Source organism: Dasypus novemcinctus, chromosome 5, assembly GCF_030445035.2.
Source record: "Dasypus novemcinctus isolate mDasNov1 chromosome 5, mDasNov1.1.hap2, whole genome shotgun sequence".
NCBI lineage: Eukaryota > Metazoa > Chordata > Mammalia > Cingulata > Dasypodidae > Dasypus > Dasypus novemcinctus.
The window spans coordinates 34,388,947-34,412,221 of record NC_080677.1 but is presented as its reverse complement, the minus strand read 5'-3'; the positions used below and the strand labels follow the sequence as shown (position 1 = coordinate 34,412,221).

Here is a 23,275-nt window from a genome sequence, read left to right as displayed (position 1 = left end):
AAACCATAACATTTACTTCTGTGAGATTTACTTCTGAGCTAAATGAGGGTATATGTAGAAAGCATATAGAAATGTACTGACCATGGAGAAGACATCATTTTTTGAACTGGTGATATATATTCACATGGTTCAAAAAAATTATATATAAATTTAAAAGAAAATAAAGAAAAAATTATATTATAAAAAGGAATTTCGGTCAATGTCTCCCTCTCATCTCTGTCTAATCCCACCTGGTTCCTCCCCTACCCCACCCAGCTTCCTTCTCCACCACAGGTAACCACTGTTAGTACTTTTTTGTTCATCCTTCTAGAGGTTCTTTATACATATATCAGTAAACATTAATATATATTCTTGTCCTTTCCTTTAAAACACAAATGGTAGCATGCTACATGGACTGTCTGAAACTTGGTGCTTTTATTTTTGGTTTTTACTTAATTTATCTCAGAGACCTTTCTGTATCAGTACGTAGCTTCATGTTTTTAATAGCTGTATAATATGCCACTGTATGGATACACCTTAATTTATTTGAACAATTTCCTATGGAAAGACATTTGGGGTGTCCCAATTTTTAAATGTTATATTAATGCAATATTATATATCTGTTATTTTGCACACAGGTAAATAAATTTGTAGGAGAAATTTCTAGAAGTGGAATTGCTGGCCTAAAGGGTATGTGAGTTTGTAATTTGAATATGACCAACTAGCCCTTTATGGGCGTTATAGCAATTTATATTCCCGCGAGCAATGTTTTAAGAATGCTCACTTCCCCCCTTCACCTCATCAGAGTGTATCAAACATAAGTACTTTTGCCAATCTGATAGGTTAAAAAGTAGTACACCAGTGTGAGTTTTAAAATTTGCATTTCTCTTACATATGTGAAGCTGAGCACATTTTCACATCTGTATTTCCTGTTTTGTGGGCAGTCTGCTCCTTTTCCTATGTCCACTTTTTCTAATAGGTTGATCTATTTTTGATTTCTAGAACCAATTTATGAAATGAGTTGCAAATATAAATTTTCTCAGTTATGTCATTCTCATTTGTCTTTTCACTTTGGTTATATATTTTCATTTTTTGGCACAAAGAAAGGTTTTAATAAAGTCAAATTTATCAATCTGTTTTGGCTTCTGGATTTTGAGTCTTTATTAGAAAGACTTCAGGGGAGATGACTATTTCCATTTTCAGAAAAGGAAACTGAGGCTGAAAAAGATTTAAGGGCTCATCATGTGTCACACAGCTTCTCAGCAGCAGCAAACTTACAATCAGAAGTTAGGGAACAGTGCACCAAAATCATTTCAATTTGAGGGATGGGGGTGGAAAGCAGGATGCTTTCCACTCTTTCAAATACACAGTAAGAAAATAAATTCTTTATTAAAGTATGCAAGAAAGCTCTTAAAAATGAACATTTTTTGGTGTTTCAGTAGAAATGGGGTTCTGCTGATGACTAAAGGGCACTCAGCACTTAGAACTAAGCTGGCCTCGGCCCCCACATCGGGAGAGCTGAAAACCTCCTTCTCTACGTCTGAGAGCAGGGCTTTTCTCAGAATTCTCTGGGGGCCTGGGGGATGTGAAGCAGACTTTTTATAAAGAGTTTTACATTTCTGGAGAGAAAGTCCTTACCTTTGGTCTGGTCTAAATCGAGTGTCAGTAGGTGGTAATAAAGACTTTGACCATGGATCCAGTTCATTTAATTCTAGCGCAAACTGTGTGAAGCCATAACATTGCTCATAGCCTTTTGGCATGGGATCTAAAAGAAAAATAAATTGTTCAACCCTAACTTGCATTGCACTTATGTTATATTTTAATTCCTTAACTTGGGGGGTTCTCTGATCAGCTCTAGTTTTTTTTTCTGTCAGCTCTAAACTGCTCTATTTCAATTAAAATATTCTAGCTAAGCAAATAGGTGCTGAATGTTTCTCTAGAATTTTTCTTTTATCTACAATGATAAGGCCTCCTTTGTGAGAGACATAAATTTAATTTATACAATGCTGGGAAGTTTCTTTCTATGCTGTTTAAGTTATAAAAAATATAATTCCTTATTAAATTAAACATGTTTAAAAAGCTCTGAGTACATTTTTCCTGCTTGACAGAGACTGAGAATTCAGTTTTCATGAGGGATGTCAAGCTCTCCCAAAACTCTGTCTAGTATCTAGAACGATGCAGGGTGGTCAATAGATGCTAATTCTCTTCTTCTATTCCTGCCCTTCTTTTCATCAAATCTTTCCCACTCCCCTCCCCCCAAAAAACGCAACTTACATATTTAAATTTTACGCTAAAAGTCATAAAATATATATCATGTCAATCAAGTGTGGAGTAATAAAATCCATTCATAGCCTTAGTTCTTGATTTGTATACATACAAATACAAATGCTTTCCCTCAACTTTTTTGCAGACCCATTTCTTTTGGAAGCTTAAAAAGTTCTTCTTGTAGCTAATCTAATTCTCTGTGTATCTCAAGTGTGAAAATAATAGCAACGCTTCCTACATGTCTTCAAAACTCTGCTCTGCTCCCCTAAGCACCAGAGAATGAAGATAGTGGGATATTCCTTAAAAGATGAGCTGCATGCTTATGCCCCACGCAGACACAAAACGTCAAATCACTACTTTAACATTCCAGAGAAGGTGGTCGTTCTCACCTGTGATTCATACCCTGAGCAAAGGAGAGGGAGTGCCTCACTTGCAAATTCTTTCATTCTAGCTTCACGCAACCTCTGTGATGGTGGAAGATGCTGCTGCTACCCACTGGAAGAGGCTGCAGGCATCCACCCTACAGCCATTTCCCTTTCTGACTTGCTGACAGGGGGCTGTGTCCTTCCCCGGGGATGAAGCTTAAGCCAGTTTGACTCGCACCAGACCCACCCTTCACCAGCAATGGACTCAGGGATGGGTAAGGAGCCAATTCAGGCGGACAAGACATAAGGACACATTTGCTGGAGGACTCCATAAAGTATTTCATTCCTGAGAAAAAGAGGGGCAGGTGAGAAGGAAGTGTGCTACTTCTTCTCACTGCTTAGTGGGTTGTCATTGAGGAGATGGCACTGAATCGTGACAACCAGTTTACAATCCTGAGTTTACAAGCAGCACCGACACATTGGGAAGGGCAGAAGGTGTCCTCCATTATCTGCCTCCTTGACAGAGATAAGTCACCTAAACAGCTCCAGGGACACCCATCTGCTCCCTTACTGTTACATAATAGGGTATATCCACATGGTTTAAGCTACTATGAGATGTGTTTTTGTTTTTGTTTTATCAGCCTAAAGCATCCTAATAGACATATCTCAGAAAAACTGCTTTGTACTATTACTACAACTTGGAAACAACCTACTTTTTTAGATTAGAAGATGGACAAAAATCCTAAAGTGCCGGGTGGTAAGTTGGGGAAGTTCTGGGCTCCTTCCCCACAGCTGCTTCCAGGGCTCAGCATCCCTCTGGAGCCCAGGAGAGATCAGCGTGGCCCTCCGGGGGCAAACCTGAGGGATCCCGAACTCCTGGACAGCCCCGGGTCACTCTGCTTTCCCAGGAAGACTTTTGTCTCTGCTCTAGAAAGACTTCGTGTGCTTCACTGCCAGTCCTGCTGAGTGCCCAGTTTAGGTGCAGGAGTGATGTTCAAAGACGGTGCTGATGAGAAGAATGGCCATGAGTTGGCAGTGGTTTCGGTCCTGGATTAAGAACCCAGGACCTGGCAGCACAACTGACGAGTTGTTGACAAACATGATGATGAGTCTGAGGTATGTGATGAGGGAAATAAGCACCAGCTCCTCTAGTTGGAGGCTGAAGACACTGAGGGGACACGCGCCTGCCCAACTGCATGCAGTTCCTCTAACCAGACCCCCCGCCCCTCAGCTTGGGGTGATGAACCCAGACACTAACTTGCTCTCCAGATGCAGGTGGAGGAGGAGGAGCCACCGCAGTAGATGCTTTCATGCCATTTCCCAAACAGCCGATGCACTGCTTTTCCATTCTTGTCAAATACTGTGCCTTCGATCTCATGGGCATTAGTGCTCCAGTATTTTGCCTAGAATTCAGTAAGAGTTATCTGTTCAATATTTGGGGGGTCAACTTATTACAGATATTACAAAGAGAGAGAGAGGGAGAGAGGGAGAACCATAATCACCGCATCTAGTTTTCTGGATCTGGATTTTTAAAATAAATTGTACTTTTAGTTATTTAATAAAAATGTATAGTTAGCCCTATATTTCCAGTTTATAACTCAACCAACATTTGTATGATGCATTTTTTTTTAAACCTTTGCTACATTCAACATAGGAAGGAAAGGGCCAGTTCTTCTCTTAGACATTGGCCATGTAGCATGGTTGGCACTAAAATTCTCTCCTCTGGAAGAGCTCTTCCCTGGGTTTCACTGGGGCTCTGACTATTACAAGTTAGAAGAAACTGAATGTATATAATTTATTCTCTAAAGGATTTACTGTCCTTTGTAAACCAATCAAGGAGGTTGCTTGAGCTTTCAGTTTTATTATTCTCCGCCAAAAAAACCTAGGTCTGCTCTTCAACCTAAGGAAGTCTTATGAAGCCATATTCACACTATGTCCTGGCTAGCGGCAGAGGCAGCCTTGTGATCAGCTCAGCACAGCCCAGCTCAGCCTTGAGGGTTTATGCAGTACCACATTTTTGCCAGCAGAGGGAGCTCTAAATCCCTAGAGTGGATTTTTCAAATCTTCCAATTACCAGGCAGCCATAAATACCTCAATGAAAGGACAGAAGGCATATCTCCATAAATCAAAAATCCTAGTACTATTTTCAACTAAAACACAATCCATATTGGGAAACCAATAAAGTTGAATGGCATTTTCAGGCCATATTCTGGTGGTTTGGTTTCCATATTGCAAGGCTGGGGTAAAAAACAGTGAGGAAGGATGGCATACAGCAGCATTTCAACACTAAATCTCAAAATTAAAATTGAGTACCAGGGAGTGGATGTGGCTCAAGTGAGTGAGCACCTGCTACCCACATGGGATGTCCCGGGTTTGGTCCCCGGTGCCTCCTAAAGCAAACAAAACAAAACAAAACTGAGTTCCACAGCCATGTACAATAGGGGGAGAGTTAGAAAAAATACTCCAGTTTCTTCTGAAGCTTTCCTCTTTAGAGATATTTGCCAGATCCAATGTTGACAATATGATAGGAAGCCTCAGGGAGAGGTGCCATATTCCATGGGTGATGGTTGAATCTGCTTTCAGATCCTCTTTCCTCTTTCAACATCAAAGGCACATTGATGTTCTAATTTTTCTACAAAAATTTAGGTACAAAAATCCAATCTCTGGTCTTATGAGAATGAAAAGTGACAGAAATGGGAGTTGAGCATATCTCCTTAGGGAAAGTGTTAGGGGCCTGGGTAGCATCTCACCTGGATTAGGGTATATCCAGTTTCTTTTTTGTAGTGAGCTTAAACAAAGTCTTCAAGACAGTCATTTTCATTTTACTGCCCAAATATACGACCACTACTAGCTTTATATTTGCCTATAACCCAGGCTGACTTGCCAGTATAACAGAGGTCCCAATCTACCTTTCTATGATTGTCACCAATGACAGGGGGTACAGGGGCTACCTGAAACCCCACCATTGGAGCCTAATCCCTCACCTTATGATTTAATTAAATGCATAAATAGGTAATATTTTAAAGTCATTTTAAGTGCATGGGAATTTTTAAGGGCAAGTGGGCACCTAAAGAGGGAGAGAAGATAAAACATTCACATCAAGGTAGCTGGAAAGAGATTATTTCATGCTGTTTGCCTCAGGCCAATCTTTCCATTTATTTGGATAATTATGAGGCTGTTCCGGGCACAAGGGCAGCACCAGAGAACCAGACAGACCAGGCTGTGGCTCTCCTGAAGCCTAGGGGTGATAAGAAGAGGGGACAGAAAATAAGCAAGTAAGCCAAGGCCGCGCTGGCTAACTTCAGAGGGTCAAGCACGCTGTGAAGACAGGTGACCCGCCAGAGCAGCGGTTCTTAACCAGGGGGTCTGTGGAAAGGTTTCTGGAGGTCTGTGAGCCTGAATTAAAATTTAAAAAACCCACATTATTCTTGTGGGGACGTGTTGGTGTGGGGGTGATATATTTATTAAAGAGTATACAGTATGGTGTGGACTTAGTATGATTTTTATTCTGATGTAGCATGTTCTGAGGGAGTGGATAAGGGCCTGCAAGAAGGTTGGTAAAGATGTAGGAGACGGTTTTAGGAAGCCGCGGGAAAGCTCTAATTTCTAAATGTTTGCCCAAAGTGACCGTTTGAACAGATGTTGAACCATGTCATCAGGTATTGAAATTATGGAAAAGTCGTAAAACGTAATTTTGAAAAATTCTAAAATTTAATTGAAAGACATGCCGATGTTAAGTGTCAATAAACTATCCACAGCTACATTATGCGAAGGGGTCGGTGGTTTTCACCTGACTGGCAAAGGCGTCTGTTGAAGTCAAGAAGCTCGGCACCAGGCTGCCTGGCAGGGGCTGGTGGTGTGAGGGGCTGGGGAGAGCAGCCCAAGGAGAAGGAGGTGGAGGAAGAGAAGGGGACACGCAGGGCTGCGGCGCAGCGAGGAGGGGCCGGGGGGTGGGACTGCTGAGGGCGCCCGCGCACGCGGGTGTGTAGAACAGCCTGCGGGTCCTTGTGGGCCAGTGCGAGGAAGTTGCTCCAAGAATTGACATGGCCTGATTTGTGGCTTTAAAAGAACCCCTCTGGCTCCCGCCGTGAGGACAGGGAGCCGGCAGGAGGGGCCCTGGCCACGGCCCAGGTGAAAGAGGCGGGCTGGCTCCCGGAAGCCCCTGGTACGGCCAGTGTGTTGGTACAAGGGTGGAGGTGGAAAATTCTCCCCAAGACGCCCCGTGCTCTGCCGCTGACAGCACGCGCGGCCTCCCAGGTACCTTGATAAAATTCACTTTGCAGTGGCAGGAGTCATCATGCAGGTTCTTGATGACGATCTCCCCATAGTGCTCAATCCACCTCTGCCCGCTGAGGATGTTATGGATACAAGAGGTCACTTTGTTCCACTCAAAATGATCTCCAAAACTGAAAAGAGGGGAAAAGCGAAAGTAATGATTCCCAGGAGCACGGGCATTTTGCAGGGGCGGTCATGCAATGAATTACTCACTCTCCCCCTCCCTAAACCACACGCCCCGAGTGCCTGCTCCACGCTGGGCGGGCCCCGTGCTTCCACTCTGCCTTAGGAAGCTGGTGCGTGAGACCCGGTGCGTGAGACCGCAGCAGACAGAGCCACCCGCCTGGAAGCTGCAAGGAGCCTGGTGGTCTCCTGCCACAACCCACTCCCTCTCTCCTTTGAGGAGGAGGAAACAGAGCCAGAGGTGACTTGTCTCCAGTTCCTGAACCAGGAAAGGGAAAATGAGGGAGGTAGGGGCTTTTTCACAATGTCCTATATATTCATTACTTAAATCATTTACAGTGAGAAAGTATTCAGCTATTACTTAAGGAGTTAAATAATAATTATGAGGATAGTAAGACCTAACACTTGTATGGCACTTACATGTGAAAAGTACTTTTTCAAGTGCTTTACATAGTATTACCTGTTTAATCTTCACAACAGCCCTATGAAATAAATGGTATATTATCCCCACTTTATAGATGAAGGAACTGATGATCAGAGAGGTTAAAGAACCTGCCTGAAGATTCATGGTTAGTAAATGCAGAACTAGCACTTGATACAGGCAGTCTGGTTCCCGACTCCATCCCCATAACCATTCTACTTTATAAAGATTTATCAATACTCCCTGTAAAATCAGGGCCACACCGCCTCCCCCCTCCCCCCCACCGGCCACCCTCTCGACTTGGCCCTGAAGTGCTACCTGCAAGCAAAAACCACATCCTCACCCTGGGGAACTGAGGAAATGTGATGTCTGTCATGGCCTTTTCAATTCTCCAGATTGACTCGAAGAGAAGGTCTCCACTGGGTGTTACCCTGCCTTTAACAACTCACTTCCCTTGGTAACTAGCAGAGAACAGACCTCAGAAAAGGGAGGTCATAATATCCAGATCGAATTTAATAATGTGGTTTTGTTTCACCATATTTATTTGTATGGTTAACTTTCCATTTATGGCATATGATACTGGCTTTCCATTTCAAGTAGTGATAGAAAGTTTCCTTTTCAAAATAACTTTAAGAGAGTTCAGAAAAATCCACAAAGTAAATAAGGGTAGGGGGGAGGCAGATATGGCAACAATTTGTCAAGATTACTTGACAAATACAAGGTGCAGGGGATACGTTCACACAGATGGAAAGTGGGGTGCTCGGTCTGCAGGCCAGCCAGTCGGGGACCACCACCTCCACCGCCTGTCCCAGGCTCTCTTCTCTCCTCGCTCTACACACCCATCCTCCAGCTTATCGAGGCCTCCCATGTGCTGGGCATCGGGCTGCTCCTTTGCCTGTATTAGCACGTGTCCCTCCCAATATCCACATGTGGCAGATACTACTATTAACTCTCGCAGATGAGGAGACTGAGGTTTAGAGAGGCTGGGCCATGCCTCTTCCCTGGGCATTCAGACTTTGTCACTCCCTTGTGAAGGCCAAATCTTTCTTAGAAGGAATTTTGACATTGAGGCATGGTAGTGTTAACTAAAAACTACCACTCTTAATTCCGTTAGGAAGTGGAAATAGGAGTTTAAAAAAGCTTTTTTCTATCCAGGGTGCTTTGGTCTCTGGGAGGCATTTCCGTTGGAGGGAGAAGAAAGGTAAAATTGTCAAAATGAAGAACAATGGCACCTACTGTCAAGCGTAAAAGAAAAAACACACTAAGGTGTCGTGTTCCTAGAGTTAAACCTAGGTCCTTAATGCTACAGAGCTCCTACCCACAGAAGAACTTACACTGGCAGGGTCACATGGGTTGTGCCAATTGGAACAATTTCCATGGATTTGCCCCAGAATTTGTTTTTCCATCTTACATCTGAAATGACATACCAAATATTACATATTTAGGATGACAGCAAGAGTTCATAGGCTGGATAAATGATCAATTATTACACAGTACAACCTCTTCATAATAAAACAGATTATTATACAGGATAACTTTTCATGCAACTAAATATTTATTAAGTACCAACTGAGTAGCAGAAATACAGAATCAGGGAAACTAAAACGATAAGATAAAGGCCCTCCCTAAGAAGAGTTCACAGCAGGAAAGGCAGACAGAAGTGAAAACAAGTAATGCCCACACACCAGAACTGAGTGTGCTGGGAGGTGAATGGAACCAGAGAGAAAGGAATGACCAACACGCTGTGGAAGGCATCAGAAGCAGCTTGTCCGAAGAGGCCATTTAAATTGGGCTTTAAAGACTAAGCAGGAGCTCATCGAGCAGAGAAAAATCAATTTAAGGCAGAATAAACAGCTTGCTTGAGGGGACAGAATACGAAAGAGTATGGTGTGAGTCTGTCCTGTGAGCCTGGGATTGTCTACTGAGAAGAGAAAGAAACAGTGGGCTTTATGAGCCCAGCTAGGAAGTCTGGTTTTGTATGTGCTGGGAAAGCAAGGTGCTGGTTTCAACAGGATTGTGATGGGATTAGGTACAGACTTTGCAAAGACAATTGAAAGCATTATGGAGAATGGAACAAGAGAAGGAGAGATTAGAAGCAAGATGACAAGTGAAGAGGCAGCATCAGGTGAAGTGGGAAGTAAGTTTGGGAATATGCGTCAGAATGCAGAAGTCAGAGGACTCAAAAAGTGGTGGAAATCAAACTTCCCTTTTGGATCATGGCAAAGTAACAGGGAAGAGATTACCATCTCACCCTAAACAGCTAAAAGCAAACAAAAATGGATAAAATAAATGAAAAAAAAAAAAGTGTTTTTTCATAAATTTGTCAACAGGCAGCATAAGATACTGATCCTGAGAGAATGGAAATGAACAAGGCAGCTGTATGCCTGCTCCAGTATACTGGAGAAATTTGCAGGCCACAGAGAGGTGGAACCCAGGCAGAGGCCAGTAAAATTCTTGAGTTGAGGAGAAACAGATGAAAAATCAGGGAGGCCAAGGCAGCTAGAATTCATACAGCAGACTACTGGAGAGACAGCTAAATAAGGAAAGAGATCTGCGGAGGGTGTGCCTCAAGTCTTCACTGTGTACCTCTGAAGGTGAGGAAATTGCACATGTACAGGCAACGTCCTCCAAAGAGCATCAGGCGGAACAGATCCCCAGAGCTCACACAGGGCTGGGAATAATTCATGCTCCCAACAGCCAGAGCCGAGAAACCTGGTAATATTTAGGGCATTCGGTAGAGTCTTCAGAAGGGTCTTGACTCAGCAGTGGGACAAATTTAGTACTAGATTAAGGTTTTTAACTGATAAACCTAACAAAATTTTAAAGCAAGCTTCAAAAGGATAAAATGATTCCCAAGTAATTGAACTGTGCCCCAGATAGAGACTCAGCAATATTTAAAGGAATACCAAAAAAACCCGCACACAACCATTTAGTTTTCATAATATTTGGCATTCAATAAAAATTACCAAAAATGCAGAGAAGCAGGGAAACACAACCCATAATTAGGAGATAAATCAATTAATAAAAACAGGGCCAGGAATGACCCAAATGATAGAATTTGTAGACAAGGACATTAGAGCAGCAATTATAAATGCATTCCATTGTGTAAGAAGGTACAGGAAATCCAAAGATGATAAGGAGAGACATGAAAAATACAAAGAAAACCCAAAGTGAACTTCTAGAGATGAAAAATACACTGGAATTGATAACATACACTGCAAAGAAAAGGTTAGTGAACTTGAAGACTTAGCACTAGAACCTATCCTAAGAGAAAAACAGGGAGGAAAAAATGAACAGAGTATCAGTGAACTGTGGGATAATTTCAAGCTGCCTAACATACATGTAATAGGAATACCAGAGGGGAGGGTGAGTAGAAAAATATTTAAAGAAATAATGGCCATACATTTTCCAAATCTGATGAAAACTCTAATTTCAGAATTCCAAAAGCTCAATGAACTTCAACCATAAGAAACATGAAGAAAATGCATCCAAGTCTCATTACAACCAAAATGTTTGAAATCAATGATAAAGAAGAAATCTTAAAAGCAGTGTGTGTGTGTGCGTGTGTGTGGGAGATTACATGAAGAGAAACAAAGGTAAAGATGACAGCAAATTTCATCAGAAAAATACCAGAAATCAGCAGAGCAACATAATTAAAAAACAGAAAGAAAAAAATTGGCATCCTGGAATCCAATACCCAGGAAGAATATCTTTTAAAATGAAGGCAAAGTAAAGTATTTTTCAGACGTAGAAAAGCTGTAAAACAGATGAGCACTTTAATAAATGTTAGAGGAAGTCCCTTAGGCAGAAGGAAAATAGTTAGTGATGGATATTTGGATCTACACAAGGAATAACAAAGAGTACCAGAAATGGTAAATATGTGGGTAAATATATAGTACTTTTTCCCCTTATTTTAAAAACATCTTTAAAACATAATTGGTGCCAACGCAGTTCAGTGGGCAAAGATAGTCTTTACAACAACTTTTTTTCTTATTTTTAAAACATCTTTAAAAGATAATTGGTACCAAGGCAGTTCCATGGGGAAAGAATAGTCTTTCCAACAAATGGTGCTGGGACAAGGGGATGGAAGCATGCAAAAGAATGAAGCTGGGCCACTTCCTCACATCATATACTAAAATTAAGTCAACATGGATCAAAGACCTATATGTAAGAATTCAAATTATAAAATTCCTAGAAGAAAGCACAGGTGTAAAGCTTCATGGTCTTGGACAAGGCAATGGATTCTTTGATATGACACCAAAAGCCTAAGAATTTTTATTACCTAAGTGACAAAAAATAAGTATGCTGGAATTCTTTAAATTAAAAACCTTAGTGCTTCTAAAGACATGATCAAGAAAGTGAAAAGACAACTGAAAACAGGAGAGAATTTTTATAAATCATATCTCTCGCCAGATATTTGTGTGTAGAATATATAAAGAACTCAACAATAAAAAGTCAAATAACCCAATTGAAAATGGGCAAAAGAGTTGATCAGGCATTCTCCAAAGAAGATATACAAATAACCAATAAGTATATGCAAAGAAATCAATATCATTAGCTGATAGGGAAATGCAAATCAAAACCACAGTGAGATGCCATTTCACACCCACTAGGATCCTAGGCTATAATAAAAAAGACAGATAATAAAAAGTGTTAGAAGATGTAGAAAAACTGGAACCTTTATACATTGCTGGTAAGAATGTAAAATGGTGCAATTATTTTGGAAAGCAATCTGGTGGTTCCTCAAAAAGTTAAACATGACCCAGAAATTCAAACCACCATAAATATTTAGTGTCTCTTGAAATAGATGAGGTATTTCAAGTACTTAAGGAATAAGATAAAGAAAAAGTTGCAAAGAAAGACGGTGGTGACCCAGATAAAGATTGGGGATTTTTAAAGCCATGAACACCTAAATGATACCCCTGAATACCTAATTATGAAATTAAAAAGTATCAACTATGGTTCAGAAGTGAGAGGTGAGAGCATCAAACAGAGCAGATTTCCTTCTAAGACCCAAGTCCAGCATTTATAGTAACTTCTGAATAAAATAAAAATGTATAACACTACAAAAATGACAGAAGTTAAATATATTAGCACATTACCTTGCCAGAAAACAAAATTTCCCGATTCAGCATGACATGCAGAGATAGGTGGATGGTGGCTGACCTGGCGGAAACAGAGGGCAAGAACCAAAAAATTAACTTTTGAGTCTCATGAAAGCCATTCCTTTTCCCTTACACTGAAATGTAACACAATCCACAGTGTTTTACTAGATTAAAACATTTTGAGTTTCCTTAAGCAAGTCTGAATTTACAAGGGTGTTCCTGATACACATAGCTCTCAACTTGCTCAACTCACGCAGGTGCGAGAAGTAAGCAGGCAAATGGAATCTTCTGTGCACATGTGGTCAAGTGGCAAGTGACGAGGTTAGAGATGCATTTATATGAGGACTGCCCAGTTCATAAATCATATTATCTGATGACATTGGCTTCTTCTGAAAGTACCTGAAGATGTTTCAGTGAAGATGTCAGATAGTAAAAATTTTTAAATGCTACTTCTAAATAACACAAAAATGCTCTTCCTCTGGCTCAGCAGATTCAACTCTTTTGAAAATTCTACATCATAAACTCCAGCTTCCTTTCAGATCACCCATGAGACAAATCCAAGTTTTTAAAGAATAATGTTTATATAATAAAGAACAAAGCAAAACTATAATTGAAGAAATATTAGTCAACAGCTAGGAAAAAATTCTTCCCATCTGGAATAAAAGTATCGTAAATAAATAAGCAACTAGTTTCTAGAGAAGAGGATCTCCTTAACAGAGACAGTAGCATATTTCTCTGCCTTTGAACTGGAGGCCATTACTTCCATTCTATTCACTAATGAAGCTAAAGAGAAAATGGGTTCTTGGTTATATTTTCTTATTTTCTCAGGACTATCTCAGGCACGTGAGGGGTGCATGTGCTGTGATTATACTTCACTTTTAGAGATACCAGTCACACTGGCACTGGTGTGCCCAGAAATTTCTGTCTTAGCTCATTCCTTTGCCGGAGGTATTTCTTATTAGAGCATGTGGCCTAAGTCATCATTTTACAAACGAGGTGACTGAAACCAGAAAGATTAAGTAATGTTCCCCAAATCATATTGATAGTTAGGGATAAAGCAGAGGTAAAATCCAGAGTTTTTGTTCTACGTTTTTTCAAACTTAAAATAATTTCTAAGCAGCTATATCTTGCATTCAAACATCAAGAATTCTGGTGTGTGTGTGTGGGGGGGGGCAAGGACAAATCCACATTTGCTTGCCTCACTCTGGACTCTTCAATGGGCTGAGAAATGTAGCTTAAAAGCCCCTACTGTGTGCCACTCCTCAAGGTGTAAAACTGGAGGGATAAATGAATGATCAGGCAGAGTCTCGTCATGTAACATTTAACTGATGGGATGTCAACTATACCAGCTTGCCCCAAGAAAAACAGAAACAGAGATTTAAATAACATGGGTATCTTTCAGATTAGTCAATGAACACAAACCTAGACATAGACATAGTATGAGGTGAGGGATACAAATTTGTTGTTCCCTGTTTGATCTCACTTCTTACATGCCTCCTGAGAAGAAATCTATTGCTCTGTCTATGGAATTTTCAAGGACGATTTTCACTACAAGCACTGACTTAAAATCTGACTCCTGAGATGCAATTCTGCTTGCTTTCTTCTTGTTATTAATACCCAACCATCTGAAGGTACTTTATATCACAAAATGCTACATCCCCTTACCCTGGTTTTTTTTTTTGGAGGTACTGGGGATTGAACCTGGGACCTTGTACATGCAAAGCAGGCGCTCAACCACTGAACGACACCTGCTTCCCCCTAATTTGTTTTTAAATTTTATTATGGTATACATTTTTATAAATTACAGAAGTTGTAGGTTTACAGAAAAATCATGCATAAAATACAATTTCCATATATCACCCTACTATTAACACCTTGCATTAGTACGGTGCATTTGTTGTAATTCATGAAAGAACATTTTTGTAATTGTACTATTAACTATAGTCAATCACTTTACAATTGGGTTCATTGCTTGTGCTGTGCAGTTCTGTTTTGTTTAGTTTTTAATTTTTATTCTAGTAGCATATATGCTACTAAATATATGCAACCTAAAAGCTCCCCTTTCAGCCACATTTAAATATATAATTTTTTGCTGTTAATTCACAATGTTGTGCTACCATCCCCACCACTCATTACCAAAACCTTCTCATCTACCCAAATTTAAGCATTAGCTTCCCATTCCCTACCTCTGCCCCAGCCACTGCATTCTAGTTTCTGGCTCACTTTACGGATTTGTTTATTTTAATTATTTCATATCAGTGAGGTCATGTGATATTTCTCCTTTGGGCCTGCCTAGGTTGATGTCTACAAGGTTCATCCATGTTGTCCTGTGTATCAGAACTTCACCCTTTTTATGGCTGAATTCCACTGTATGTATTATATATATTAGCTATTCACTCACCCCACTTGGTTTTTCCCCCACCAGTTCTCAGTGAAAACAATGAAGTTTGCTTTTAAATCTTAGAATCATATAAAACAATATTAGGGCAAGACAATACCCACCCCCAACTCCCCTTCTTCCCATCAATACCCCCCCCACCCAGTGGAGTGGGAGGAGCTATGGATTGTTCTCTACCCCCATAGGGTAGACATGTTTTAAAGTGGATTATAAAGCAGGTTATATTCCCCCCAACAGTGTAACAATGGGGGTGGGGGTGGGGAAGGAGGTAGATTACAGCCTTGACCAAGAACTTGGCATCTTTATAGGTATAGCCATAAGTAAACATTGAAGCAAAATATATTACACAAAAACTATACACCTCTTCTGTAATTTTTTTTAGGAGGTAGCGGGGCATTCGACTACTGAGCTTCATCCACTCCCCTCTTCTGTAATAATTTTAAATCTCATAAAATTGGGATAAATGTTCCACCCATATGAATTATATAAGGAGATCTTAAATGTGCATAAACCAGCAAAAAAGCAACTATTGTATTAATGAACCCGTGCTTAGCAGAGTGCCTTTAGATCAACTCAACAGATGTTTTCAGAATGAATAAAACTGAACATTCAAATAGCAACAATTTTGCTCATTTCTTTTTGGCTTAAAAAAAGCTGTTGGGAATGATTAAAATTTAATTTAAATATCCAGGGAAATTTAAACTGGTGCCTTATATCTTTGCAATGTTTCCCCACAACAGATACTTACTGATGCTCCATACAGAGCACCCACAGCATCAGTGGGTGACGGAGAGCTTTTGGAATCCCGCAGATGTGGACCTTCGCTGGGCTCTGTCCTCAACTGGCTGAGGGACCTTAAGCAAGTGTCTTAACCCGCTGAGCCTCAGGCACTCAGCTGTAAAATGTGGTTGACACTACTGACTTTGCAAGCTAAGGAAAGATAGCACCTGGAAAGTGCCCGAGATTACCTGCTGGTATGGAATAGGCAGAGACGAAATTTTAATTTTTTTTCACCAGTGGTATTTCTACTTAGTTCTCACAGTACCCTTGTGCTTAGGTATTATTACTTTTATTTCATGAGTTAGAAAACAGCAGTACAGAACCTGTCCAATGCTAAGCAGGTAATTAATGACAAAGGCAACACTTCACACCCGGGTCCTCTGATTCCAAACTAAATGCTCTTTTCTGAGTGTTCCAGAAACCACTCATGGTTGCTCTCCAAGTTGGGCTCTGCCCGTTCCCGAAAGCACATCGTTAAGGTTCCTCTTGTGGATATTCAGAGACTATTCTGAATCTGATCTTTCTAGGCTCTCACTTATTTCTCTGTAAAACAGGGTCTAAATATCCCTTTGGCTTCAAAATTTACAATTCTATCATCTACTGTCAATGTCTTCTTTGAATCCCACCAAAGGTGGCTGTAGATGCCAGCTAACTTGAAAATTATACTGAGTTTTGACTAACCTGAATGACTGTGGAAAGGGTAATTCACAGTTAATCATTTAATCTTTGTTGATCCATTGGAGTAAAAAATAGTGAGTACAACCTAATATATCTTGTTAGTGTGGGATTTGGTTGCGTCCCTCTTTTCACAACATCTTAACTCAGGCATAAAAGGGGCAGTAGATGAGTTTGAGTCTGAACCGACCCCACCTTGGAGTAGCCCTGTCTATAAGCCTGGATAAATCCAATTTAGGTTGGTTCTTTTAGCGTGTCTTTCCCTCATCTCTTCTCTATCTCAATCAAATAAGAGTAATTCCTGGTTGGCAAGGATCCCCAGGCATTTCAGAAATTAGGATATATGGGTTTTATTATACAAGTATTTATAAAGCAAGACATGTATTTTCCTTTTTACAAGCTCCAATAATGAATTCCCCTAGCAGTTAAAAATTCTTATAATTTATTTGTAGATGTGAGGACTTCTTCACCCTGACCTAATCATTTTGATTTATGCTTTAAATGCGTTTTAATAAGAGATAGGTGAGCAAGGGAGAAGAAGATGAGGAAAGACTGTATTTCAATAATCATGTATTTTGTAAGAGTTTTGTCTTTTTCACACCTACAAAAATATCCCTTATTTGCATCACGTCTACCCTGCAGCTGTCCGAGACCTAACTATATAGGTTGCATACAAGAACCTAGGGTAGCTTGTGAAGAAGAAGAAATGGCCAGACTAAAAGTCATCCAGGGATGGGACCAAGTGGCCCTGCTTCCCATTTCACTCATTCAGTACTTACGACTTGTGATGTGTCAGGCATTGCTCTAGTCACGGGGGATACAAAGGGAAACAAAAGAAACTAACTCCCTCTCCTCACGGAGGTTACTCATTAATGCAGAAGTGGGTGAGACAGGCAACGAACCAGTAAGTGTAGAATTTATCAGCAACATGTACCAAGAAAAATGGAACAAGGCCTGAGTGGGGAGGTGGAGGGCAGAGGAGGGGGACATAACTCCAGAGAAATGAGGATGCTGACCACCCAAATATCTGGATGAAGCGCATCCCAGGCAGAGGACACAGCGGAAGCCAAGGGCTGGCAAATGTTTGGCATGTTTTCAGGCGGAGCATAAAGGCCAGTGCAGCTGAGGCCAAGTGAGGGGCACAGTGGGAGAAGACACGGGAGCTGCGGGCGGGACTCACGGGGCTTTGTAGACCCCACGTGGCTCAGGAAGTCCTAAGAGGGTTTAGGGCAGGCCCAGCTTCTGTTTAAAACAATCGTGCTGTTGAGATGTGAACAATTTTCTTGTTTGTCTGGTTTTTATTATTATTATTGAAATCATGAAAATGCTCTAATAATGATAAGTCATGAATGCCAACTCTGTGATAATATCAAAGACCAGTAACTGTGCACGTTGGGTGAACTGTATGCTTTATTAATATGCAGCAATAAAACTGATTTGTTTAAAAAAAAAATCATGCTGGCTGAGGAATTGGCTATGGGGACAACAGAGCAGGTAGTGAGTCTATGGCGATAACCGCGGTCATCTGTCCCGGTCGGTGGCCTATGCGGTCAGCACCAACAGGGAGGGCACTGAAATGACCAGTCTTGGACACATGCTGAGGGAAGACCCAGCATTTGCTGAAGCGCAGGATGTGGATCAGAAGAGAAAGCTATTAAGGATGATGCCAAGGTTGTAGGCCTGCTTTTGTGGGAGAATGCAGTTGCATTATTTTCTCTTCCTATGTTCCTATGTTCAGAATTAATCACCTATTTGATCAATGCATGCCTTCTTTTAAAAAAAAAAACATAAACAAAACTTGTTAAGTGATGACTTAATCTAGAAATAGAGAAAACTGCAAAGCACTTGTTCATTTGCCTTATATTTAATTTATGGCCAGCTTTATTTGAACAGCTTGAATTTCCCTCCTATAGTGTCTTTAAGTAAGATGCTACTTTAATCAGTAGTAAAGAACTCTGTCCACTAGCAGAAAAATAAAGTATTCAAAGAGGTGGTGTGAGTGTGCAGGGAGAAAAGCAATCAGGGTATTTTTAAGTCTGGCCAAGAATGTATGCTCGGAGTTTTCCAAATAAGTAAGAAAACGGAAAAAAAAAAGGCTCATCCTGCAATGCAAGGAAAGACTTCACTTGAATCTCTTACATTCTAGTAACTTAACTCCATTCAGCTTTTCTAACAAAAACACACAACAGTATGTGGCTGGGTGGGTAAAGGGTTAAAATGACGTGAACAATGAAATGGATAAGTGAAGGTCTGTGCAGTTAGAGAAAGCTACTTTTAGACAAAAGCTTAACTGCATATCCTTTAAACACCAAATCTTTCCCAAAGGTACCCAAAACAAGGCAAAGCTAACTGGATTGAGTTTCCGAGCCACCCCCGAGCCATCCCCCATCCCCCCTCGGTGTCTCAGGGCGGGTGTCTTAGCTCCCAGCAGGGCACCGGGGAGGAGGCTGCCCAGGGCCTCCCAGGGGCTTCTCCGCCCCTAACCGGTAAGGAAGGAAAGGAAGTTCTTTCTTTCAGAATTCCCCCAACCCCTCCCCGCCTTTTTTCTGGGCTTATTTCGAATGCCACGGCTGAATCATATTCCTTGGCACAAAGGAAACGCCTCCCCCAAAAGGTGGAAGAGCTGAAGGGTTAGTACATATGTCAGGAATAGTTACGATTTACTCCCCAACGCTCCTCACTCACCAAGGCCACAACGGGAGTTGAGAACAAAGTCCTCTGTGAAGTTGGAGGGGAAAAGGTTTGAGAAACGACGGGCCAAACCCCATAGTTTGAACAGGATACAAAAAGGCTATTTCCATACCTGCAGCCAATGACTTCCATTGATCTGAGCACAACAAATACATCTGCAGAAGAGATCCCAAAAGAGTGAGGGAGAAAGGACACTGACCTGGGCCCGAACGCTAGCTGAGGGCCACTGAAAAACTCCAATCCCTCTAGGCCTCGGGTCTCCCACCTGTAAGCGACCCAGGCCTCCCCTGCCACACAGGGTTATTTTGAGGATCAAATAAGGTACTGGACATAATTGAAAAGCACGGCGCACTCTACAAACCTAATACTTAATTGTTATAAGGAAAACAACAAGTGCTCTCTCTGGTTTCTGACCACGAGTCATTTTGATTATGTGTTTTTGGGTCTTTTAGATGAGAAAAAAGAAAGGGAGGCAAGCTGTAATGTAGCTGAACTCGAAGCAGCAGCAGTTACTTAACTTCTTTTGCCACTCACCACCACAGACATCCATATACCCACCAAAACAACAAGGCAACAGAGTCTAGGGGCTGGTGGGAAGGGACAGCCATTGCTCGTCAAATCATCTGAGGCTGTTGCCTAGAAAACCTGGTAGAAAAGCTGAGTCTCCCTCATTTCTTTCCAGGTTCTTTAGCTTGGAGATAGGATTTCCATCAATAAAATTCCAACCAAAATATCAATTTGGGAGTCCTGCCCAGTTTATTATATTAGTTATTTAGAAACCTGTACTCATTATGGAGAGGCACAAGAAAGCTAAGAAACCCCAAGCTCGGAAAGCTAAAGCGTATCATCTACACATAACAGATGAGGATAGAATGTCATACAGTCTCCATTAAGGAAGAATGACTCCTGGGTTGAAGCAGAAAGAGCTGTACTGGCAGGTACCAGAATGAAACAGAATCAACACTCAGGCAAGCTCTTTAGATGTGTGTGTACTTGTCAGTTGGTCAGCATAAAAAACAAGGCTGGAAGACGGAGGGTGGGAGTCTAAATTGATGTCTTCAGTTGGTCAGTAAAACAGGGCCCTGGCTCAAAACCCCTGCTACCCCATGGACAATGGACAGCCCTGCACGTCGTAGAGCTACCTCTCCATCTCACTGTACACTCACCTGGTGATGGCAATTTGGCTCCCCAAGTAATCTGCCAATGGGGATTGCATGCCCAGGTCATGTTGGTGAAGGCTGTCCAGTCCTCATGGCCATTACATCTTTCACATTAAATGAATAAAGTACCATTGCAGTTTATACATCAGTCTCTTATAAGTGTGACTGGTATGATTCCATCCATGAGAGACTGACCCACTCTTGGATGTACTGAAAGAACCAACTGTCTGAGGCCACAAGGCTAAATTCCAGACACATGTAGTAGCTTCATCACGTTCAGGACCAGGAGTATTACCACACAACTGGCTGCAAGAACTCCTGGCGGCCTGGTGACTGGCTTCATGCCAAAAACTCACCATCATCTTCCTCATGCCCCCTTCAAAACCACTGGTATAGTAGATAAGGTGTATCTTATTTTAACATACTGAAACATAACAGGTACATGCCTTTTATCGTTGTTTGGTCAGGTCATTCCTGAAGCTCATATTTGCCTTTTGAATATTCTCTCTTACTATTTTTAACACTGTCTTAAAAAGTAATTTTAAAGTTGCCTCCAAATATAAGAGCAATAACCATTTGCTGAACACTTGCTCTCCTAAGTAAGCACGTCACATAGTAGTATATTATTTCAATTTAACCTTACTACAAACTATGAGCCAAGTATTATAATTCCCATTGTATAGACAAATAAACTTCTGAGGTTCAGAAAGTTTAAGCAGCTCACACAAGACCCCACACAGAATTAGCAGTGGGGGCAGGATTGAAAGCAGGTCTGTGTTACAGCGAGCACAGCCTAAGCTACTAACAATGACCTGAGCTCTTCCTTGTTTATTGCCTTGGGATCCATTTCATGGAACTAAAGACTAAGTTACATAAGCTCTTTCCTTCTTTACGCACATGTGCCCAGGGGCTCTGCGTTGCTTCCCTGTGCCCCACGGGAGATAAACAAGCAGATCCTGACGTTGGCTCTAGCCCACAGGGGCTCCCAGGATTGAAGCTCTGCTTCTCACAAGCTCACATTACTATACTTTTCTTGTACCTATTCATCCTGTCCGTATTGTTTCCTATAGTTCGGGCCTATTTTGGGACTTTGGGTTTCACTCAATGCATAGAGTACCATGGTAACCAAATTTCATTTTCATTTATTCTCATTCCATTTTAGTTTCAGTATTTAAAGAACTCAACTGAATTTGATTCAGGGGGATTACTTTATCATTTTAACTACTGGTTTAACCCCCTACCTCCCCGAAATCAGCCAGAATTTTCTTTCCAGTTTTAGCTTCCAAATTGTGAAATTACTGAAAATGTGTTCTGGAATTATTGTATCTTCATTTTCCTTTGAGCTCCAGGCACTACTGCTTATAATTTACAGCTAAAATAAGCCTTGTCCTCCTAAGTCTCTCAGCCACATCAACCTTCTCCTCCAGCTCCCATAATGCAAATCATTTTATGAAGAGGAGAGCAAGATAAAAGGAAGGAAAGGAATATTTTAGCAATTCATCCCCCTTTCCCCTCAGTTTTCTAAGATCTGGGAGGGCAGAGATTCTTGCCTGCCCCCTTGGCTCCACTGTAGTATGCCAGCCTGTATTGGAGCAATGCCCGGCATATGATATATGCTCAGTAAATATTTATTGATTAAGTACACAGAGGAATGAGTCCCCTTAAATGAAAATCAGGACTAATGCATTTATTTGGTACTACCCATTCTGATGGAGGCGTGGGGGGTGATGGGAAGTCCATATCTAGGATTAATGCCCTCAATGAGTTAGGGTATGCTTCAAACTGCTAAACTGCAGTTTGGGCAAATGTTTCATGTTTTGCACATTCCAATTACTATGACTTTAAACAGAATGGACATTGGCAATGCAGATAGCGAGGCGAGTACTTAGAATGACCAGCACCACTAGACCCACAGGTGGAGGTTAGGTTTCAATAGAAGGAAAATGGATACCTCTCTTTATGTTTAGGGGCACTGTAATTATCTCAGCTGCTTTGAAGCCAGTGAAAGGTGGGAAATGAATATTTCAGAAGCACATTTAGCGGGAGGCATAAGCAACAACTCCAAACAAACAAAAAGGGTATAGCCACCTGCTCTGAGAAAAACTGGACGCCCTTGTCCTCACGTATCCACTCGTATGTCTCTCCAAGGACTGGATTAAACGGCTTGCTCCCAGCACGGAAGTAGCTAGATGCATATGCCGACACTGCAAAGGCTGCCACATACACCTAAAGAGAGAGGAAAGGATTTTGTTATTTCCCTATCACCAAAAGATTTGTTTTTCACAAAGAAATACACAAAATAAAACCTCTATTCCTCTAAGATTTTTTTTTTTAATCAGAGAATAAATCAGTGGCAGGTTTATTCATGTTATCTCAACATTTTTAAACAGTTCAGTTGGTTTGATGCCTTTTTGATGATGTTTATAAAATGAGCCACACTGTTTTTGGAACTGTTACGCTGAGTCCAGTACCTTCAAGCTTGGTGTTTAAGAATCTTGCTATTGTTCTAACGCTGGAGAGCAGGCGTATAAAAAAGCCAGACTTCCCTCAAAATTCAAGAATGAGCATCACAAGTTTAACCACTTATAAATGATAGGGTAGAAACCTAAAAGCTGTTCTGATGAAAGAGCACCTGTGAAAGTCATTCTCTAAGTCCAGGAAACAAGCTACTGGAAGGAGCACAGTGCCTTTTAAAAAGTTCTGCTTCTCAGGAAGGAGAAATGAAAAATCAAAAAGGAAAGGAAACTGAAGGTCAACATGAAATGAGCAAAATAACTTTAATGGTCTTGCTCTGAGGCCATCACCATTTTTACCAGTTCCCCTTTGATAACTGTCTCTCTGGGCAACAGAGAGATATATTTTCCCTCCCTTTTCTTTTCTTCCTTTCTTCCCTCTTTCTTTCTGCCAAAGAAAGTCAAACCTAAGCAGTAACAGCAAATTTTCCTTTCTGATACGTCACCATCTCAGTGTGCCGCTTC

General features: G+C 41.2%; 1 protein-coding gene across 4 annotated transcripts in view; it reads right to left on the bottom strand.

Annotated features, from left to right (window-relative positions):
- Positions 1 to 23,275, bottom strand: part of OSBPL3 (oxysterol binding protein like 3) — a 181,570-nt gene that overhangs the window by 5,666 nt on the left and 152,629 nt on the right. For all 4 annotated transcript variants that reach the window (XM_058296868.2, XM_058296870.2, XM_058296869.2 and 1 more), the window contains 6 exons: positions 22,386 to 22,523; positions 12,591 to 12,654; positions 8,823 to 8,901; positions 6,871 to 7,015; positions 3,868 to 4,012; positions 1,618 to 1,744 (listed from right to left, as the gene is read on the bottom strand). In XM_058296868.2, the coding sequence (XP_058152851.1) occupies positions 1,618 to 1,744; positions 3,868 to 4,012; positions 6,871 to 7,015; positions 8,823 to 8,901; positions 12,591 to 12,654; positions 22,386 to 22,523 (698 nt within the window). The remainder of the gene's footprint in view (positions 1 to 1,617; positions 1,745 to 3,867; positions 4,013 to 6,870; positions 7,016 to 8,822; positions 8,902 to 12,590; positions 12,655 to 22,385; positions 22,524 to 23,275) is intronic.